The 18,709-nt window shown below is 40.2% G+C and overlaps 2 protein-coding genes across 7 annotated transcripts; both read right to left on the reverse strand.

Moving 5' to 3' along the window:
- Positions 1 to 529: 529 nt before the first annotated feature.
- On the reverse strand, positions 530 to 8,457 carry LOC112280319 (vacuolar protein sorting-associated protein 51 homolog). 5 transcript variants are annotated; one of them, XR_016502365.1, is made up of 20 exons: positions 7,881 to 8,457; positions 7,368 to 7,600; positions 7,165 to 7,219; positions 6,639 to 6,746; positions 6,032 to 6,130; positions 5,790 to 5,867; positions 5,505 to 5,582; positions 5,139 to 5,189; positions 4,913 to 5,013; positions 4,643 to 4,719; positions 4,354 to 4,427; positions 4,074 to 4,140; positions 3,613 to 3,734; positions 3,047 to 3,307; positions 2,729 to 2,845; positions 2,508 to 2,579; positions 2,283 to 2,361; positions 1,580 to 1,813; positions 1,055 to 1,231; positions 530 to 858 (listed from the first exon to the last, which is right to left on the reverse strand). XR_016502365.1 is itself a non-coding variant. In XM_024515672.3 (20 exons), the coding sequence occupies exons 1-20, from the start codon at positions 8,043 to 8,045 to the stop codon at positions 724 to 726; spliced, it is 2,355 nt and encodes a 784-aa protein (XP_024371440.1). In that variant the 5' UTR covers positions 8,046 to 8,447; the 3' UTR covers positions 530 to 723. The 5 variants fall into 5 exon arrangements, 4 of the variants coding, with proteins under 4 accessions (XP_024371440.1, XP_024371441.1, XP_024371444.1 ...); XM_024515672.3 differs by having other exon boundaries at positions 2,283 to 2,333; positions 7,881 to 8,447; XM_024515673.3 differs by having other exon boundaries at positions 2,283 to 2,333; positions 7,368 to 7,507; positions 7,881 to 8,445.
- Positions 8,458 to 9,409: 952 nt separating this feature from the next.
- On the reverse strand, positions 9,410 to 18,509 carry LOC112280244 (uncharacterized). Of its 2 annotated transcripts, none has more exons than XM_090249344.1 (19): positions 18,078 to 18,509; positions 17,533 to 17,900; positions 16,768 to 17,037; positions 16,102 to 16,292; positions 15,632 to 15,800; positions 15,282 to 15,419; positions 14,922 to 15,105; positions 14,490 to 14,662; positions 14,073 to 14,243; positions 13,530 to 13,640; positions 13,069 to 13,188; positions 12,728 to 12,884; positions 12,187 to 12,350; positions 11,815 to 11,901; positions 11,223 to 11,551; positions 10,901 to 10,967; positions 10,583 to 10,722; positions 10,132 to 10,351; positions 9,410 to 9,956 (listed from the first exon to the last, which is right to left on the reverse strand). In XM_090249344.1, exons 2-19 carry the CDS (start codon positions 17,830 to 17,832, stop codon positions 9,606 to 9,608), a joined length of 3,342 nt encoding a protein of 1,113 aa, XP_090105470.1. In that variant the 5' UTR covers positions 17,833 to 17,900; positions 18,078 to 18,509; the 3' UTR covers positions 9,410 to 9,605. The 2 variants fall into 2 exon arrangements, with proteins under 2 accessions (XP_090105470.1, XP_024371289.1); XM_024515521.3 differs by having other exon boundaries at positions 18,360 to 18,501.
- Between the last annotated feature and the right edge of the window lie 200 nt (positions 18,510 to 18,709).

Consider the following 18,709-nt stretch of genomic DNA (forward strand, 5'->3'; position numbering starts at 1 on the left):
TGGAGGTTCTAAATTGCAGGCATCATTCTCGATTTGCCGTGTCTCGTGGCAAGCAATATGTGGATCTCCTGTCGATCGGTCCCCCGTCAACTGTTTCTCCGAAGACAGTTTTGTGGTGTTCGATGTATTCCAGCACCTGAACAGGTCTGCTAGTATTGATTAGTTCGAAAATAAATTGCGACCAAGGTAACTATGACTACGAAGGTGGTAATTGGTCCAATAATGAGACACGTGGCCCTGGAAAAGACAGGGTAGCAGGTGTTATGAGAGTAGCCAGGAAAGTAGCGGGTGTGCTTAGGTAAGCTTTGAGTCACCACACTTTGCTGATGTCGCCATCAAATTAATTTTCATCTTGTTTCTCCAGAACACATGTCGCCGCAACTTGTATAACGATCCAGAAGCTGACATCGAACCGGCTCCTGCAACTAAGGAAACTAGATGGCTTTCATGGTGGGTGTCCAACATAATACTTGGACTGATTTCAAGAGTAATCTTACTTTTGGTCCATATCATTTCATAGCGCATGACAAAAGCAACCGTATGAAGTGGTGTTACCACGAACTCCATTTTTGTTAAAAAAATATGTGCTAATATGGTAGCTAGCACGCTAGCGAAACCCGGTCACGATTTGTCTCACGGTGCGCAACAAATCAGAGCAAGAGCTGGGACCAGGTTGCACGCAAGAGTAATTGAAAAAAAATCCAAGTTGCTGCTAGAGATTTACTAAGCTCCAATTTGAGCAGGTGCCTCTTCTTCAGCAGACTCCGTTTTAGCTTTCTTCGCCTGCACAAGCCTATCCAAGGCTACAGTATCCAGAGGCACTGGGTCTCGGCATCGCTCTAATGCTGCAGAACAAACCTGAAAACCAGAAATTCAAATCAGTAGTTCGTGAATATTGGGATCTGTACTGCGAGAGAGTCAATGTCATTTATTAATTAGACTTAACATTCACGTTTACAAAGATAGTCCTCTGAAACACCTCGATTGTGCACAATACATAAACTAATCATCATGGGTAACCAGTCGCAGGGCCAGTATAAGTTGGATCACATACTTCATCTAACATGACTTCGACCACTGTCGCATCGTCAACCAAATTTTGCAGCGGCTCTCTTAAATAATGACATTCCAGTTGTATCTGTTGATAACCGCCCCGATTGAAAGTCTGAAGTCGGACGCATTCCTCAAAGGTTTTCAGCGTCATCTTTACCACTGTTGATATCACCCACAGCTGCATACAGCAAACAAAGAATAAAAATAAGAAAATGATCTTGATCCATGTGGCACTTCTACGATGGTCACATTTCTCAAACATTCCAATGCCCACGAATGTATCACTGATTCTTTCTATCATTTGTCCAATATTCTTAGTACTGGGGGTGAGCAAAGATTAAATGCACTAAGTAAATATTATGAACCAGTCGCCCTTGCTTAAATGTCTCACGGTTTAGGTTTTCATGTTATGTTTTGAACTTCATTCAGTGCTGGTGGAATATATGAATATTGAAGTTACAAAGAATAAAATTGAAACGAGATGCTAATTCACTGAAAAGCAAGGCTTTGATTTCAGAAGACTAACTTGATTATATTCAACTTTGGTGAAGATCTCAACTTTCTCTGTAAGCGGTCTCGCCACATCCCTCTCCAGTAATTGGCTTCGCACTTTGGGAAGATTGGAGGCAGAGCGATGACCATCTTGCCTTACGGAAGCACTTTGAGATGGTCCTACGCTGCCAAAAGTAATCTTGTGTCGGTAGGCACGGGTGGGCCCTAGAGGTAGTAATTGCTGTACGTCTGCTTGAATCCTTCCCACCTACATCCAACAGACAACAAAATACTTATTCATACTGAATACCAACCTTTCAGACCTTCAGTCCTCTGTAAGCAAAAATGGATGGACTGATCATGAGTCACAAACGCACATAGAATTCTACATAGGTTTAAGATCAGCAATGGACTTTCCTAGTATTATTCAAACTATTTACCATCACAAGGCTTTAATCCAGCTGCATGTTTTAGGGTCATGCTGATGCTGCTTAGTTTCTATCCTGGAACTCAGAACTATGATCGTGATGCAAGGATTGTTCGTGTTAACTTCCATAACGCTCAGAGCAGGACGACAATAATGGCACACTTTGTTTCTATTTATAGAAACTAAGGCCAGTATCTCAAAATATTCATTTAATCTGTCCATACAGTGTCCTCATATAGTCTACAGAATTTTTACAAAACGTTAATGTTGGCCACTTAAGATGGTTTGAAAAGGAAGATGCAGGTCATACTTCTTGCAAGAGTAGGTCTGAAAACGAACGGATGTTGCTTGGCTCTTTGTACTGAAAACTCCAAAACATAAAAGATCACCTTCAAATCTCAAAAAAGAAAATCCAAATGTGTAAAAAGAGACATTACAGATGTACCAGCTCTTTGAAACTAATGTAACAAATATCAAGTGAAATACAAAGAACCAATTTTCAAGAAGGCACACATGTAATGAGATGATTACGTACCTCCAACCAATTGGGAGTGTTCACAGCTTTTCGCACTACGACAGAACAATTGCGAGCTTGAACATCAACGTACTGGTGGCCAAGCAAACCCAATTAACTGATCAGTTAAACTACAGAATTAATTCACTGTAACTTTAACCACATCCAGCCCGAGAAAGCTTATGATGAGGTTATTCCTCATGTAAACGGGAACCTATTGTGGATAATAGCAGACAGAAAACCTGCTGAAGAAGTTTCTCTCCAGTAGTGTTGAGAAAACGACAAATTTCAGAGGGAACGAAAGCTGGACGTCCCTCAGATCCCATTGCGCCTCCACCAGGAAACCAAGTCCCCACTAACTGCAGATAGTGTGAAAGAATAATAAATTATCATTACTGCTCCAGTCACAGCATGAAAGTTCCGTCGTCACGACACATCATTTTATTAATGTTACAAATTCAGAGGCTCATACTTATCAATCCTGTAACATTATTCAACGTCATGGTGAAGTGCAATATACTATTAAGGCCACAAAACAGTGATAAAAGTTTCGTGCTCACCTCAGTGATTTGTGGTACAGCAGTTTGATAAAGGTATATTGACAGAAGGGACAATAAAAGAATCAAACTTGGGGTTACTGTCTGCGCAGATTGTGATTCGTCTGATTGTGGCGGGGTTTCAACAGATTGAGCACAAAGAAATCCAAAATGATCAATAAGGTTGGTGAATAGCTCCTGGAAACCTCCTTGGACTAGGTCAGTGTATTCATCTGCCCAACGGGCAAAATATGACTTGCTTTTGACGAGGAGTTCCTTCAGGTCCTGCAAAATGAGCACGCTTCACGATTAAACAAAGAGAATCACAACAACTTGAGCTCTCGAGAATGAGAACTGAAGGTCATGGGCGCTGCCAACTACCGCGACCAACACTCAATCATACTACTTGACGACCTGATCAGTCTATTTACATATAAATGTAAACTTGCTAAGTGTACAGCGTGTGACCAGCTACAAATTGTATTCATTCTGTTTCATGAACAAAAAGATCCTATTTCCATAATATAGATTTTTGAACTATATCTCTAAATTTAGAACAGTTTTGAAAAAGTAAATGGAGGGTCCTAAACCTGTAAGACTTCAAGGCTACCATCTATAATTGTCTTCTGTGCGATCTCAAGGAAAGCTTTGAGAGTTTTTGGAGGCTGTTGCGAATCAGGTTTCCTTGAAAGATCCGTTATGCGTAACGAGGCTACGATCACAATCACAGCGTACTGAAAAATTAACAGTCATAGTGATAGTTGGAGAAATTGAAGGAACCTCGAAATCATGATATTCAAGATCTACGTAGTTACACAAACCAGCCGAGAAGGTAATAGGAGCTCAGAGAGCATGCAGGAATTATCCCCAAGGCTTTGCAAAAATTGGAAGACTTATCTCATGCCTAGAAAGTAGACAGCTAAGCGATTTGATCAACACAGCTATAGCTGTGGTGCTATAAATATGAGACGAAATCTCCCAATTTTTTTGCAGTAAAGTACAATAAATTGTATAGCAAACCTTATTAAGAGCAATCACTAAGAGGGCATACCTTTGATGCGAATGTTAAGGCAATTAAACTGCTTTGTCACATGTTTTCGCACAGCATTTTCCACTGCCTACGAGTTGGACAAGCAGGAGTAATAAGTAATTTGTTTTTTCAAGAAAGACCATAAGACATGTTTCGAATTAGTGAACCCAGTCTATATTATGAGCTATATATTGGACTAAGACCACTAACAGATAAGCATGACGCCATAAATACAACAGAAGTACTTGTGAGTCCCAAAACATTTGGTGTATAATTTCAACCTGCAGGAGGCCAAGGATACCTCAGACGCACGATCTAGAAGATTTGCCCTTGGAAACAATTCATTCATCCTACTAACATCCAGTAATAGCTGCCCTGCGTGCACAACACTAATGACACTTGTCAGGATAGTGGATATCCTCTACACATCTGGGGACCTTGACATCCAAAATTTAGTAAGTAGACAATACTTACAGCGTAAAATAAATTTTAAATAAGATTGGTACTGATATTTAGAACAAATAAGCAGCATACTGAAAAGTGAGGTCCAAGAGATGACAAAAATTTATTCAGTCAAAATGCTAACTCACGAAAAGAAATATTCAGCTCTGCTGCCAACATCTCCCCACTATCAGGCTGCAGTGAAAGATTCACAGTCTTGAAGTAACTGGAAGAAATCAACGAAGGAATCAACTGCAGCAACAGCAAAACTTATGAAAAGCTGGTGAACGTAGCACATTTAGCACCTAAATATATAATTCATGTTTTAAATCACTAGGATTCTCTTTATCAATATTGAAACTCAATAACAGTCATGTACATGAATGAGAAGAAAACAGATCGAGAATGAATAGTCTTACTCATCAAAGAATTCAGTTGAAATATGTAAAAGGTGATCTTCGCCATTCGGAAAAATCTCTCGAAATTTGACTGATTCGTCCAAAAACTCTTGTATAAAATCCTGATACAGATAGACGTCGTGTTAAGGCAAGAAAAAAACGGACAAAAGGAGCAATGATTGTTCTGTTGGTTTGTAGCAACACATCAAGATCTTGCAGGCAAATCTATACTTGAAGGGAATCATACCTTCTCATCTTCCGTGTGGAGTTCCTTTCGTGAAGTTGAAGTCTCCAGTGCCTTGAGACCTTGTTGAGAAGCAACCCGTTTAGTTAGATAGAACTTCTGTTTGACTCCACATTTCCCATGATATGACAGAAATGTGTCCATCATTGTGTCCATCTAACGCCGTATTTGACAACGTGTGTAGATGAACAGTTTTCCTTGCCATGAGTACGTTGTATGGCCCACTGTCACATCTCACATCTACCTCATCCCCATAAATAAGAACGAGGGTGTGAATCGGCAGCAGGTGAAACCAAGAAAACAAAAACCAACAAATCCGACCAAACTACGCCCCATATCATGGATATGAGGAGAACATAAGGCTCAGACCGGATGCTTTAGTTGCTGAAGAAGTGAAACTGCTTGAGCTCGAGCTGGGAGCAGAACCGAACGATCCTTTATCTTAGCCTGGGAACACAGTTTTCACTCATAAGCACAGAAAATCGATTGTGGTAAAGAACAAGATTCAAGGAAAACTAAAACATTCCTTAGTGGCTTGGTTTCAACGAATAGGACGAACGCGAAGAACATGTTTCGCTTCCTACAAGACAGACGAAATAAAATTACAAATAGCATTGAAATCACTGGAATTGATGAGGTAGAGCTTGTACTTACTTGTAGCCTTTTGATAAGGGTGCTTATTATTGCATCCGATTCTTCCTTGCATTTCCGGAAAGATGATTGCCCGTACGCCTACTCTTCCACAGTTCACAGCACATAAAAAAAGAATATATAAACATGCAAGTCCTACCCAAGGAGAAAGTAGTAGGCATAATAGTCTGAGCAAGAGTTCAACTCAAAGTTCCAAAAAAAACATCAGTTTGTATTCTTGCTTGTGGAGTAGGAAAAAAAATTACCTTCAGGATCGGAAGTGAACCATAATAATACTTTGCAGCTCCTACATAATTCTCCGTGTTAATGCATTTACGAAGGCGGTGTGGTAGAGAAAAAGCAAACTGCACATTCAAGATACAAAATGAATTAATAGGAGAATTCGACACAACACATAGGTCGGTTCTGCGAGTCTTCTTCGATGAAACATGAGTTATTAAAGCTCAAGAACGCAATGTATTGAACCTTCATGTCACATCACGATACATGACATAATATGGTAAACCCTACCTCAACTACTCCACCAAAAAGGCTCGGATGTGTTTACATCCACCATACACAGTATCTTGCACTTAATATCAGCCACTAATCCGCTACAAATTTTATGGTGTTTGACATAATAGTATCCGCCTTTACATAAATCAGATCTTTGTATAATATCCTTGTAAACACTCGTCTCGTTGTGCTAGCAAAATGTACAGATCCTTGGACGGCTTACCAATAGCATGAGCCACGACGGATTTTTCTTCAAATAGTAACCCTAATCAGTAAGTTCTCTTATCTTCTTTTACAGTCTTAGGTCAACACATCAAGGCAGATAAAACTCCCCTATGTGTTAAAAAAATGACTTACCTGAATTTGCCGAAGGAGACTTCGAGTACGGTTGAGTTCCTCGATACGCTCACGGCGTTTACACAAAGAGGCATTGACCCCATCACTTTCCCCCCTAACAATAGTGACCTGCAGAGCCAGAACGTAAGTTATAAAACTGCATCATCCAAGATTACTGAGATGCAGTTTGTCTTTAGCAATACACCTAAAAGTGCTCATTCTAATCAATTGAAATATCTATTTAATTTATTTTTTTTAAAATTGTATTTTTGATTTTATTTTGATTTAAAAAAAATTCCAGTTCGATAGATCAGTATGTCCTAATGCTTCAAACATGTGTGCGTGATATATGGGGTTCTCTTTACCACATTTAACTTAACTTCCCTAGAATTCAGCTTCATGACATCGTATCAACAGCTGAAGGGTTTCTAAACTGAATAGGTCTCAAGTCTTTTGACCAGCTAAGTACTCAGTTACTGGTTTGTGAGTGTTGACAAAGCCACGTGATTAATTTTTAAAGACGGATCGAACAAAGCTTGTGCTTGACCATTTTAAGAAGTTGGTCCATCTCCAACTCCATGCCAGATACATTTTCCTTCATGCTGCAATCACAGACGATCATCTTGTCAACAGCTCAAGCAAATCATGATCATGTTCAAAGAACAAAGACAGCGCTTGTGATAGAATGGATATTAATCAATAAAAGTTTTACAGATTTTTTTTTTCCAAGAATACAACTGTCAAACATACCGACGTATTGTATCAGTTGCACTTATGAATTTGTTGTAGTTTTCATACACCAAGAATTGGATATCACTATCCAAAGTTTTGATCTCAGCTGCCATTTCAACATGCCGATCCCGCAAGCGATCCAATGGTGTCTTAACAAGCTGTGTGTAGAGTACCAATACGAAATCAACTCTACAGCACTTCAGGACAAAGGGAAAAGAGAACAACGTGGCTGAAATAGGAGTATGTTGATCCTGTAAAAATCTGAAAGCGATTAATCGCTATCCGAATACCTTCTGATTACGAGGTAGTGCTCCAAAACAAAATTGCGAAAATCTCAACCCTTCTAATTTACTGAACTTTCCAAAAGTGAGTAATCCTTATCGTCTTCTCGATACTGATCAGCTTGGTAGCTCCAATTCCAAAATAAATGAACTATGCCAGAAAGAGAAAAGAAGAAGCAGAAGAAGAAGAAGAAGAAGAAGAAGAAGAAGAGAGCAAGAGAAAAGCAGTGAACGCAAATTGTGAACTCACCAAGGAAGAAATGTAGCGATCGGAGTCAAAATTTGGGAGATCGATTCCTTGCAATGCATCAGGGGGCTCGAATCGCGACTCGGAATCAGACGAGCCCGACCCATAAAAGCTGCTCAAAAGCTCCCGCAAGTTGTTAGACTTCTCGTCCTGCTCCTTTACCACCATTTCTGTGGTCCTTACTACTCTGCTTCACTCCAACCTCAACACCACCACAACACGGACTCTCTGCAGATGTCGATTTCAAAATGTGACTCAAGAGTCGAAGTTCCTAATCCCGGAACTTTTCCTCGCCCTTACTTACATACCATCAAATGGAAATTTCCTCATATACAACCAAATCCAAAATCGCTTCGAGCCAAGCAACAAACAAAAATAAATAAAAATTGCTACGATTCAATTCTGCTAATGACTTTTTTAAAAAATAAACAAATAAAATATCGTAGCAAATCTTTACGATCCAAACAGCCTGAAGAATCCGGAACTACAGTGCACACACCCCCCCCCCCCCGGATCTCACGGGCTATACACATAAATGTCCTACCCCCGCATCGACTACAATCTATAAATAAAAATAGAGTCTCCTGAAGGGTGAAAAACTCGCTCATAACGAACTAGAAACCTCGATACCGGTTTGAACAATCCGGACCTACACTCCATCCCCGGCGCGGGTCTACCCGACACAGACCCGTCGCGCGGGACCCGGGGCAGGACCCCTCGGGCAGGACTTCTCGGGGCAGGACCCGGCGGGCAGAATGATGGGGCAAGTCCCCTCGGGCAGATTTCCCCGGGCAGGACCCCTTGAAGTGGATCCCTTAAATGGAGCATCATGGATGGCTCCACCAGCATGGCTTTGCATGTTCTGGCTGTTGCCGCTGGAAGCAATGAAAGTGCTGGCCAAAGTTAAGTAATATTTCAACGAGAAAATGTTGTTTCAAGACAGTCTAAAATATATTGTATAATAAGATTTCTAATCACGTAATTTCTTATTTTAAAATTTAAAAGTTAGAGTTTTTATAATAGATAATGTTTTAAGGATATTGTTGATGCCACCACAATTTGCCATCCACGACATACAATCATAATTTATATTATTGTCACCACAACTTGTTACTCACTTGTCATATTTCTTTATTTTATTATATGTTATTTATTATTCCAACCAAAAGTTATGTTAATAATTCTAATATATTTTTATATATAGAAAACATATTTGATTTTAATCAAAATAATTAAAATTTCAATAAAATATATATACTACTTTATTTTAAAAAATAAAAAAATATTATTTAAAATACTACAAATATGTAAATCTATGATTAAAAATTAAGAATAATAATAATAATAATTCAGCACTGACAAATGGTATAGATGGCTTGTGTTAGCTGTTATTCTACCATAATATTGGACATTGAAAATATCAATGCGTGATATCCAAGAGCACCCAAACTTCCATGAGTTAACTGCAAGATATTACATTCCCACAAAGTACAGGACTTAGCAAATTGACTGCTGCTCCATGTGGCTTTCCATTTGTTTTGACATTTATGGCGTCCTGTTCCTCACTTTATATTGTGAACCAGAGATTTTATACATGAGCAAGTTCGAAATGCTTACGAAGTCTCAACAATGCTATGTTAAGGCATACCAAAAGCAGAGGAGAAAGGAATGACCTGCACTATTATCAGACTGGAACAAGTTAATTTGGATCAAATGAGTCTAAGAGAATCATATGTGTTTATGTGTAAGAGAATGCCGTCTCATCCCGGAGAAGTCTGCCTTTAATCCTCGTGTCTGTTTATCCTTAAATCTAAGTCCTGCGGTTACCGCACCGATTAAAGCAAGTGCATAATATGCCTTGTAGGGAGCCAGTCCTAGTCCGGCACAGTAGCAATACAAGCCTGCGATGCCATAAATGAAGCTGAAACCTGCTTCGGCAACTTTTGGTCCAAATAGATGCGATAATGGAACAAAAGATTTGTTGGCATCTGAGACGCTCAAATACAGCCCATGTAGAACAATGCCGAAGCAGAGAACAGAATCAAGAAATGAAGGTAAGGCTGATTGTAAACCAGATCTCTGCAACAACCCCAATCAAAGGAATTGGTGTCATAACGGGTTAAGAAACTCATTCTACCTAGCAGCAATTAATGTAATTGGGATAACTATTTCTGAAGCTATATTGACACAAATGGTAACGCAGATAATTCAAAGAATACGAATGCAAGTTCACACGTAAGGATAGAGGAACAACCTGAACCCATGCAGCAAGAGAAGGGCCAAGCATAACAGCACTTAAAAGGTGGAGTAGTAGAAGTCCTTGACGGTATCGATAGGTCTCAAGGTGATTTTCTCCGTAAGTAAGTGCAGCGGGTGTCTTCAACTCATCACCCAAAGTGGTGGTCTTCCCTAATTGCGGTTCAATACGATCTTCTTTTTTCGCACTCCACTTGAGAGTTTTCTGTAGCCGATGCCTGCATGAATGACACAAGAATCAAACCTACATTTCCCATTTCTGCTGACTGCAATGTCAGTACTACGAGTAACAGCTAAGGGATGGCTTGAGACGTCATATTGATCTTTCAGGTAGATATGTTCATACAGTTTTCGTAAATATTGCAAGTGGTCTCACCGAAAATAAATGATTCAACAAATCACGAATATTCGAGATAACCAATTTACACGGAAGTGAGCTGAATTAATACCTGCAAAGAGCAGTCTGGCAGTTCCAAGCGTGTACTAACAACAGCACGATAAGTCCGATGCTGGAATGAACAAAGACAAGAAGCACAGTAATACCAGCAGCCATCGCTAGTAATGGCCTTGATTTTAGTTTCTTAATTACCTGCTCATTGAAAAGCGAACAATCAACAGATCTGCCACCCAATACGGAATTGCGCTAGTACAAAAATAAAGCTCATATATTGCATAACAGCGAACAAAGAAGATAGATGTTACAAAAAAAAAAAAAAAAAAAGCTTACTGTCCAATTACTTATCTAGTACACTAAATAATAACTGTACCTTCTTAACGTTTGAATTGGAGGACCTTGAATCTCGGGCTCGAGGTCGATCTTCCAACGCCCGGAACCTGCAAGTATCAATTCAGTCTTTGAGATTACTAGTATGTACATGATTATGTCAGCAAAATGGAGGGTATAAAATCTTGTGTCCGTGTTGTCCAGGATTAGATTTAAATTTTGACCTTCCTTCACTACACTGATGCAACTTTTAGTACGAAAAAGAACGATTTCTCATAAGTGTCTATGCACACGAATCAAATTAAAAACAATGTAGTTACATGAGCAGTTCTAATGAGGGCAAAACCACAGAATAAGCAACTTACTTAAGCTTGAAAAATACTTGGATAAAAGATGCAGCCTCAAATATGACGCTGCTGATGACTGCTAATAAAGCAACAACTCCATTCGCAAAAATATAGCATACAAGAGAGACACCCACAAAGCTGATCAAAGGTGGCGGTGTCTCTGTTCCAAAGATGGAGAGTAAGTAGTACACAACCGAAAGTCCAGGTGCCAAAAGTAAGAGCGGAGATGGTATTCGTAAATTTGCCTCAATACATGAGACAACTGATGGAACCATGAGGTCCAGTTCCCAAGCTCGTGCTTGACGCATAAGAGCAAACAATACCACTGCCACCGCTAAACCAGTGATCTGCACAACAATAAATTGCCTTCGATGATTGGCAATCGAATTCATATAACTATGTAACTATTCAATCAGTATCTGATATCTTTTGCAACAGTAACGGCTAACATGAATTGATGCACAATCCTACCCACGGTTCAAAATAAAAAAGTAAAAATAAAAACAAACACTGATGCAACAATTTCTTCCCAGTAAACTCTTCAAAACTTCTTACACTCTCATACATCAATCATTACTGCAGCATCTTATGAAAAAGGTAGAGCAAGCACCTGCAATCCATATACTGAAAGGAAGCGACTAGCAGCTGTTGGTAATGACACCTCAAGGCTTGCTTTATAGGAACAGTGTGGGTCAACCTGCAACCAGTGAATGGATTCCATAATGAGCAGTAAAACTCTTGAACAACCCTCTGCATAGTCTCTCTACAATGCGCAGTTTGTCAAAAAAACATAAAACATTCAAACACACACAAGCATCTGCACGAGTATGAACAGCAATCTGCCATCAGACTTTGACATGTGACAATTGAAACACTGACTAAATTCTCAGAATGAAAGTCCACTAACGACAACAACCAAGCAAGAACCAGGCAGTAACTAGAGATCTATACAAGTGATATTGAGAAATTGGTTAGTTCATACCATGAGAAGAATTGTAGTATGCTCAGACCCATAACTTGATCCCCAAATTGCAGGAGCAGAATCAACCACTACGATTTCAGAATCTAAATTTGGAATGACTTCCAAGCCGAAAGGAGGATCCCAGACAAGAGCAACTGGAGGGAAGCATCGGGCTTTGCAAATTTCTGGCCAATCAAAAATACATGGTTAGAAATTACTCTGCCGCAACAGCATACTAAATGGTGATCCACCAAAACTTTACTAACTGATAATGGGATATAAAATAAGAAAAATACATGTGAAAATTGGAAACCACATAAAGAAAGGAAAGATATTGAATAGTCGAGAATAGGAAATGCTGCTGCTACCTATATAACATCGTAAAAGGATGGTTAATTGAGAGTACCTGCTAATCAAATCAGATTATTTCCTTTCTTTATGTGGTTGACCTGCTAATCTAAATAATTCAACTTAAAGTAGAAATAAATTGAATACAAGGAGGTGTTATGCTAACGGCAAGTAGCCAAAGGAAGTTAATCTGACAAGAGAAACAAGAGCTTACTGAGAAGCTCCTCAGGTGCTGGATCCTCTTTGGCAAGCACTGTTGTTTGAATGCCGCAACTTAAAGCCTTCACAGTCAAATTTAATGGCAAAGTTCCAGCTGACACTGCAATTGACAAATTCCAAAGTAACGGATGGTCCTCCCCGAGTACAACCTCCTGTTTGCATAATAAGCGACTTTTACATCAGTAGCAAACCCACAGTTCTTTGAAGTACAACCTCCAGATGTGAAACAAAGATGGGCAGTTCAGAGATTCATTAAAAACCGAAGGTAAACGAATTCTACAGATTGCCCATACCAGCCGCAACATTTAGAGAGACAAAGTGAGATCATCTGAATACCTGCGTCCTAAAAATCGTGGATAGGAGGGACACTGGTGACAAATGCATCCTCCCCTCCTTAGGATTGAAGAAATGCCCTACAGCCATAGATGCAGCAGGTGGTGGTCTTCCGGAAACGCTCTGCAAATAAAGCAAAGTCAAAATAATGCTCAATCCATGATTCCGCTCGTCCCTTTCATGCAAAACAATACGTTGCCACTACTCTCGGGTTTCTAACAATCCAATAAGTGAAAGCAGCAAAACAAGAAGCACCATCCCGGATAACGCAACTACCTTCAATAAAAAGAAACCGCATCTGCGTTTGATGAACCAAAACTGGAGAAAACATATGTTCTTAAAATGGTCTAAACAACCTGCTTCAATAGATGCAGTGGAAAATGCATATTCAATAACCTTGCACATCCCCATACTCTATGGCTGCAAAGGAAAGGAAGAACAAATCAATATGCACTTGGTCTTACCGGACGTGGAGCTACCGAGACTGATAAAAACTTGAACCCGCGTAAATCGTCGGGGCTAAGACGAAGGATTCCTCTGGGAGCGGCTTGCTCTGTCTGTCCTCCCGGCTCAGTCTACATTAAACAAGGTAAAATAAGAAGTCTTAACTAACAATGTAATTAAAAGTTAATGATTCTCTGGAAGCTTGTGTAGATGTATCACACAATAGTGACGAAAACAATCCTAATTTAGACTTTCTCTCAGTTGCCAAGACACACTCCACAAGACTTTAAATTTTGAAATCGTCTGAATGTGTTTGTCACGTAGACCAAACAAACAAAAACACATGTGAAGGTGTAGTATTTATGATGCTCGTCAAAGTACCAGACTATCGGGTATACCCGCGCAGCGATGCAAATAATCCATAACCCTTGTTGCATTTAAGCACTACAATAACCGCGAACATCATAACCAGAAATGCTTCACTTGCCATACAATCACAATACTAGCACATTACTACCTTGCTTGGATTCCATCCAACTTTTAACAAAGAAAGAAAGTGATACCTGGTGTTGGATGGGGCCTGCTGGAATTTCAGCCATCTTCGTAGTCACCTCTACTGCTTCCTCAAAATCAGATAAGCCACCAGGCTTGGCACTAGCGGGCCATAAATGCACGCGCACTCCAGTGCATGGTGCCAAGTTTGTTGCTAAAACAAACCAATCGCCATCCTTAGCCTGACTCAAACCCATAAAAATTGAAACAAATGTCTGACGTTCATTAGCCACGTAAGTGAAAGGCAGCACTAGATGCTCCAAATCTCCACGCTCTTCACCTTGTAACAATTGCTCATGGAATTTTACATACAACATCATTTTCGATCACCTAGACTTTGTTAAAGACTGAAGAATTATAAGAAACTTCTCACCTACCCTTGAGCACACGTTCAAACAAGCGACATCACATGAGGATTAAGCTCTTACAAGTTTCTTGATGTCCATTACTCTTCGTCTTCCATCCATTCCCAGCACGGTCATGATGTTGGACTTGGAATAAAAGTCATTTTGTGGAACCTCCTTTTCCCAGGGAACTCTGGAGGGGCAAGCGAACGGACCCTGCTTTGGGACGTCATGTTCCTTATCCAACTTTCCGCTACCTGATTCCGAACCATCAACATCATCCTCCATATTTTTTTTCCAAGAGCTTGATTCGCTGCAACTTCAATACGAATAAATGTGCAACCAAGAACTTCATAGAAATGCCTGATTCTCAACATTCTCATTATTTGACCATTACTTTAGCCTGTGAAATGCAGTGGCATAAGATAGTAGTTTCACCTTCAGTAGAAACTCCGCTTTTAAATGCAAGAGGAAAAATACACCGACCTCGCAAAAGTGGAACCAAAATGAACATACCTTCCTCAATACTAGCTGACTTCACTAAAGACACTGGAATCCTTGAAGTGATGCTGGGTAACCAATCAAAAGTATGTGGCAATGCACTACGCAGGTTGGAAACAAACACGGCCATTCTTGCATGTGGACTTGTCATTTGCTGCCCTGTCTTCTCATCTATAAGTTGTAGCAGTGTATGCGAGACCTATGTACCAAAGCCTTTTGCATCAGGTTTGCATACATATGGTTCAAAAAAACACAGCTGAACAGCTCATCCAATTTCATATTCTAAAAATTATACCTCCCTAATATTAATGAAAGATACTAAGCCAACCAGGTTTCTGAAACAATGCTCTGCCGGTGATTAGACGCATCGCTTACCTGCATAACCAACTGGTTACACCATAAAATGCTTTGGTGATCCGTAGAGAGGAATACATTCACCATGCCTGCTGCACCAATAGTGAGGCCATTGGTTGGAGGTACAATCCCATCCAGTGAAGCCATCCTAGACCGTACCTATTTGACAGGAACATATCACCATCAGAAAATCTATTTAATTTCAAAATACATGCTGAGAGGGCGGGAAAAGTTAAAGAAAAAAAAGAAAAAAGAAAAAAGTACAAAAAGTAGAATTGCAGCATAATATACTTAACATCATTAAGAAAATATTGTCCTAAGCATAGCAACAACTGTGCAGACATATTTTCGAGACCAAGTCTTGTACAAACCTGATAATCCCGAGCACCTCCAGCTATAGACACAACTACTACATCAGATAATGGGGGCTTCGACCAGTGTCCCCCACTTGTCTGAACACTCTTGAAACCTTGTATCCATGCATCATTAACTTTTGAAAAAAAACGTCCAAAGGAGGGCTGAACTTCCAGAGGAGGCGATCTGCCAAGAAATAACAGTCAACTAGAAGAAAAGAAAAGAAAAGAAAACAAAAACAAAAAACAAACAAAACAAACAAAACATAAAACACAAAAAACAAAAAAACAAAATGATGATTTAACCTGTATTTTTAAGCTCATGTTCTCACGATGTTCTCAAATTCATACCAATTCCTTTTCCCCCAAACGAATGTGAGGACACCACAAAGAACCGACTATTCATTTACATAAAATGATAGATGATAGTGAACCTCGTGGATAACCATGACAAGATGCATACAACCCTCCCGACCATGGCAAAATACCTGTGCGGGCTGGAAAGAGTAACAACGGTTCGAACGCTTCCAGGTCTAAGCTCTGGATGCACGACTGCAGCTCTTGCCACAAAGCCACCCATAGAGTGCCCAACCAAGATGACATTTGTAGGCAAAATCTCACCCTTGTCACCATTGTGCTTAGACCTCGTATCCAATGACTCTTTATACCTATTTAAAATCTGTTTGCAAAGAAAGAAATTACCAGTGTATAAGTCTCGAGACTTTACGAGTTAATAACGACTATGAAATGCACTCTGTACAGTTCGATTGCGATTAATTGCTTGTATTGTGTTAAAGTAGAACAATACAAGCCACTAACGGGAACAATAGTTTAACAACAGCTCTAGCCAGCACAGTGAGGCTACATTGGCCAAATACACTACGATTAGGGCCAAAAATCTGTTCAAATCTGACCTTATTTTAGTAAACAGGAACATAGCATCTGGCTAGTCTAACAAAACGCGTTGCTGATTATAAGACATCAATTACGGAGTAAAAATGCAGGAATGAACAGATTTCGATTGTGCCCAACCATGGAAACTAATACCCAAAACCGAGTTTAAAACAGTCATCTAATAATCCTAATCTAATAAACAGTGACCCACAAATTCCACTACAGGCATCTTTTATGTTAGAAAGTGATGAGAGTCACACCCGGTGTACAGCTTGCACAACATACTCGGAGTGCTCTTCAAGAATCCACCCGTCCATCGCTGAATGTTCTCCCTCCAAATCAACAGCGAACCAATCAAGATGGTTCGCATACTGCCCTTCTGCTCTGACTTTAGCCAATAGCTCAGAAAACTGCAATTCATCTTGCATTGGACCAGCTTCAAGAGGCGTGAAGCCCGACTGTTGATAATATTCAGCGTCCTGAGGACCACCAACATATGCTCTATCTGATTCTGCTGCTATAGATCGCACCTGATACAAAGAGTAATTTTAGTTCTTACTTTATAAGCAATAACTTCCCAATCAGCCGTTGGGACCTGCATAGACAAACAACCTGGGAGAGTCGGTGGATCAAACGAACAGATGGAAGAAGAAGAAGAGTTTCATGTAGCTTAATTTCTTCGAACGGACTATATACACACCCACTTCTGCACCTGCCAGCTCTGCAGACTTTTTGAGTCCAACAGGAAGTCAGGCATTGTGGATCATGTGAGAATAAACACATAAAACGAAGAAATAAGCAATGCCTCAATAACTTAATGATTCACAACACTTACTAGGATTACAAAAACCCTTCGCTTGAAGAAAATGAAGGTTTGACACACAGGGTAAGGATGTCCACGACAGAAAATTCCACAAACCCTGATTGAAGAAAACAAAGAAATTGATACTAGAAACATAATCTATATTATTTATTTATTCATTTATTTTTGAAAATTAAAAATACAATACAAAAAGAAGACTCACTTGCTTGTAAGAGCCACCATTGCCAGGGATAAAAAGAACCGGAACACCTGACAACTTGACAAGATGAAGCTGATAATCAATTCTTTTCCAGCCTTCGTGATAAAGATACAAGGAATATTTGCCGGCCGTGGCGTTGGAAGGAAGAGGAACAGGAATGTACATAGGGTACATGTAAGTCATAATACATCCTTTGAGATTAGGTTTGTGGAAACCTAATAATCCCCCAGCTGTAATGGATGCTGCAATCAGGATTGCAATGAAGATCCTGTACTTGCACCATCCCACTTTAGGGGTCCCCATCCCCCTTACTGAACTCCCCCCCTCTCACTCCGTCCGCCTCACCAAGCGTTCCAACCTCAATCTCCCATCTGAAAATCAAAAACTCGCTCAAAATCACTAGAATTTTTACTCTCTTTAAAAAAATTGAAATCTCCTGTCACTGTTCTTCCAACACTGAAAATACGTCTAAAAGCCTGACAGCGAGCATATGTAGCCAAGAAAAACGCAGCAATGTTTTATGCTCTAATCGAAACGCATGCCACGACCTCAACAGTAACTGCTCGCAGGGGAGAGCTGCAAGTGCAATATAAAAACACAACGTGCCCAGATTCTCAATCCCGTCGACACACTCAAACCTAGAAAATCCAGCCTATGCCATACAAAAAAACAAACGATTCCCGCAGGTCCAACAGTCTGTTCTCGCTAACGCGTCCTCGTATCTGTGTGCAAACGCAAATAAGTTCCTGTCTCCCAGCTACATCCCCTGTCGCAACCTATACCAGATCTGCTCCGCAAAACAGCTTCGACGTCCACGCGACGCAATTTACCAGCACAATCAATGCAAACAACACGCGCAAGTTGCAGAAAATCATGAACCACAACAGAGTGAAACGATTCGGTGCTGCGCAGGGAAAATCGTGGATCCTCGTGCAGGATTGAAGGCTCATCCAGCTCCCGCGATTCAAGAAATTCTACTGCCTCTCACGCACCGGAGCTGCTCAGACCGGTGACCCGCTCCGCGTCACCCCTCGTGACCCCGCCCAGCCCGGTCCCGCCCGTGCTCCCGACAGATTCTAGACTAATTTCTAAAGCATCTGGTCCCTCATTAATAAACCTTCTCATTCATGTTAATTTTAACCCACATTGCATTTAATGGCTTGTGGGATTTGGTCCTTCT

This window comes from Physcomitrium patens, chromosome 3, assembly GCF_059467195.1.
Source record: "Physcomitrium patens ecotype Gransden chromosome 3, ASM5946719v1, whole genome shotgun sequence".
Classification (NCBI taxonomy): domain Eukaryota; kingdom Viridiplantae; phylum Streptophyta; class Bryopsida; order Funariales; family Funariaceae; genus Physcomitrium; species Physcomitrium patens.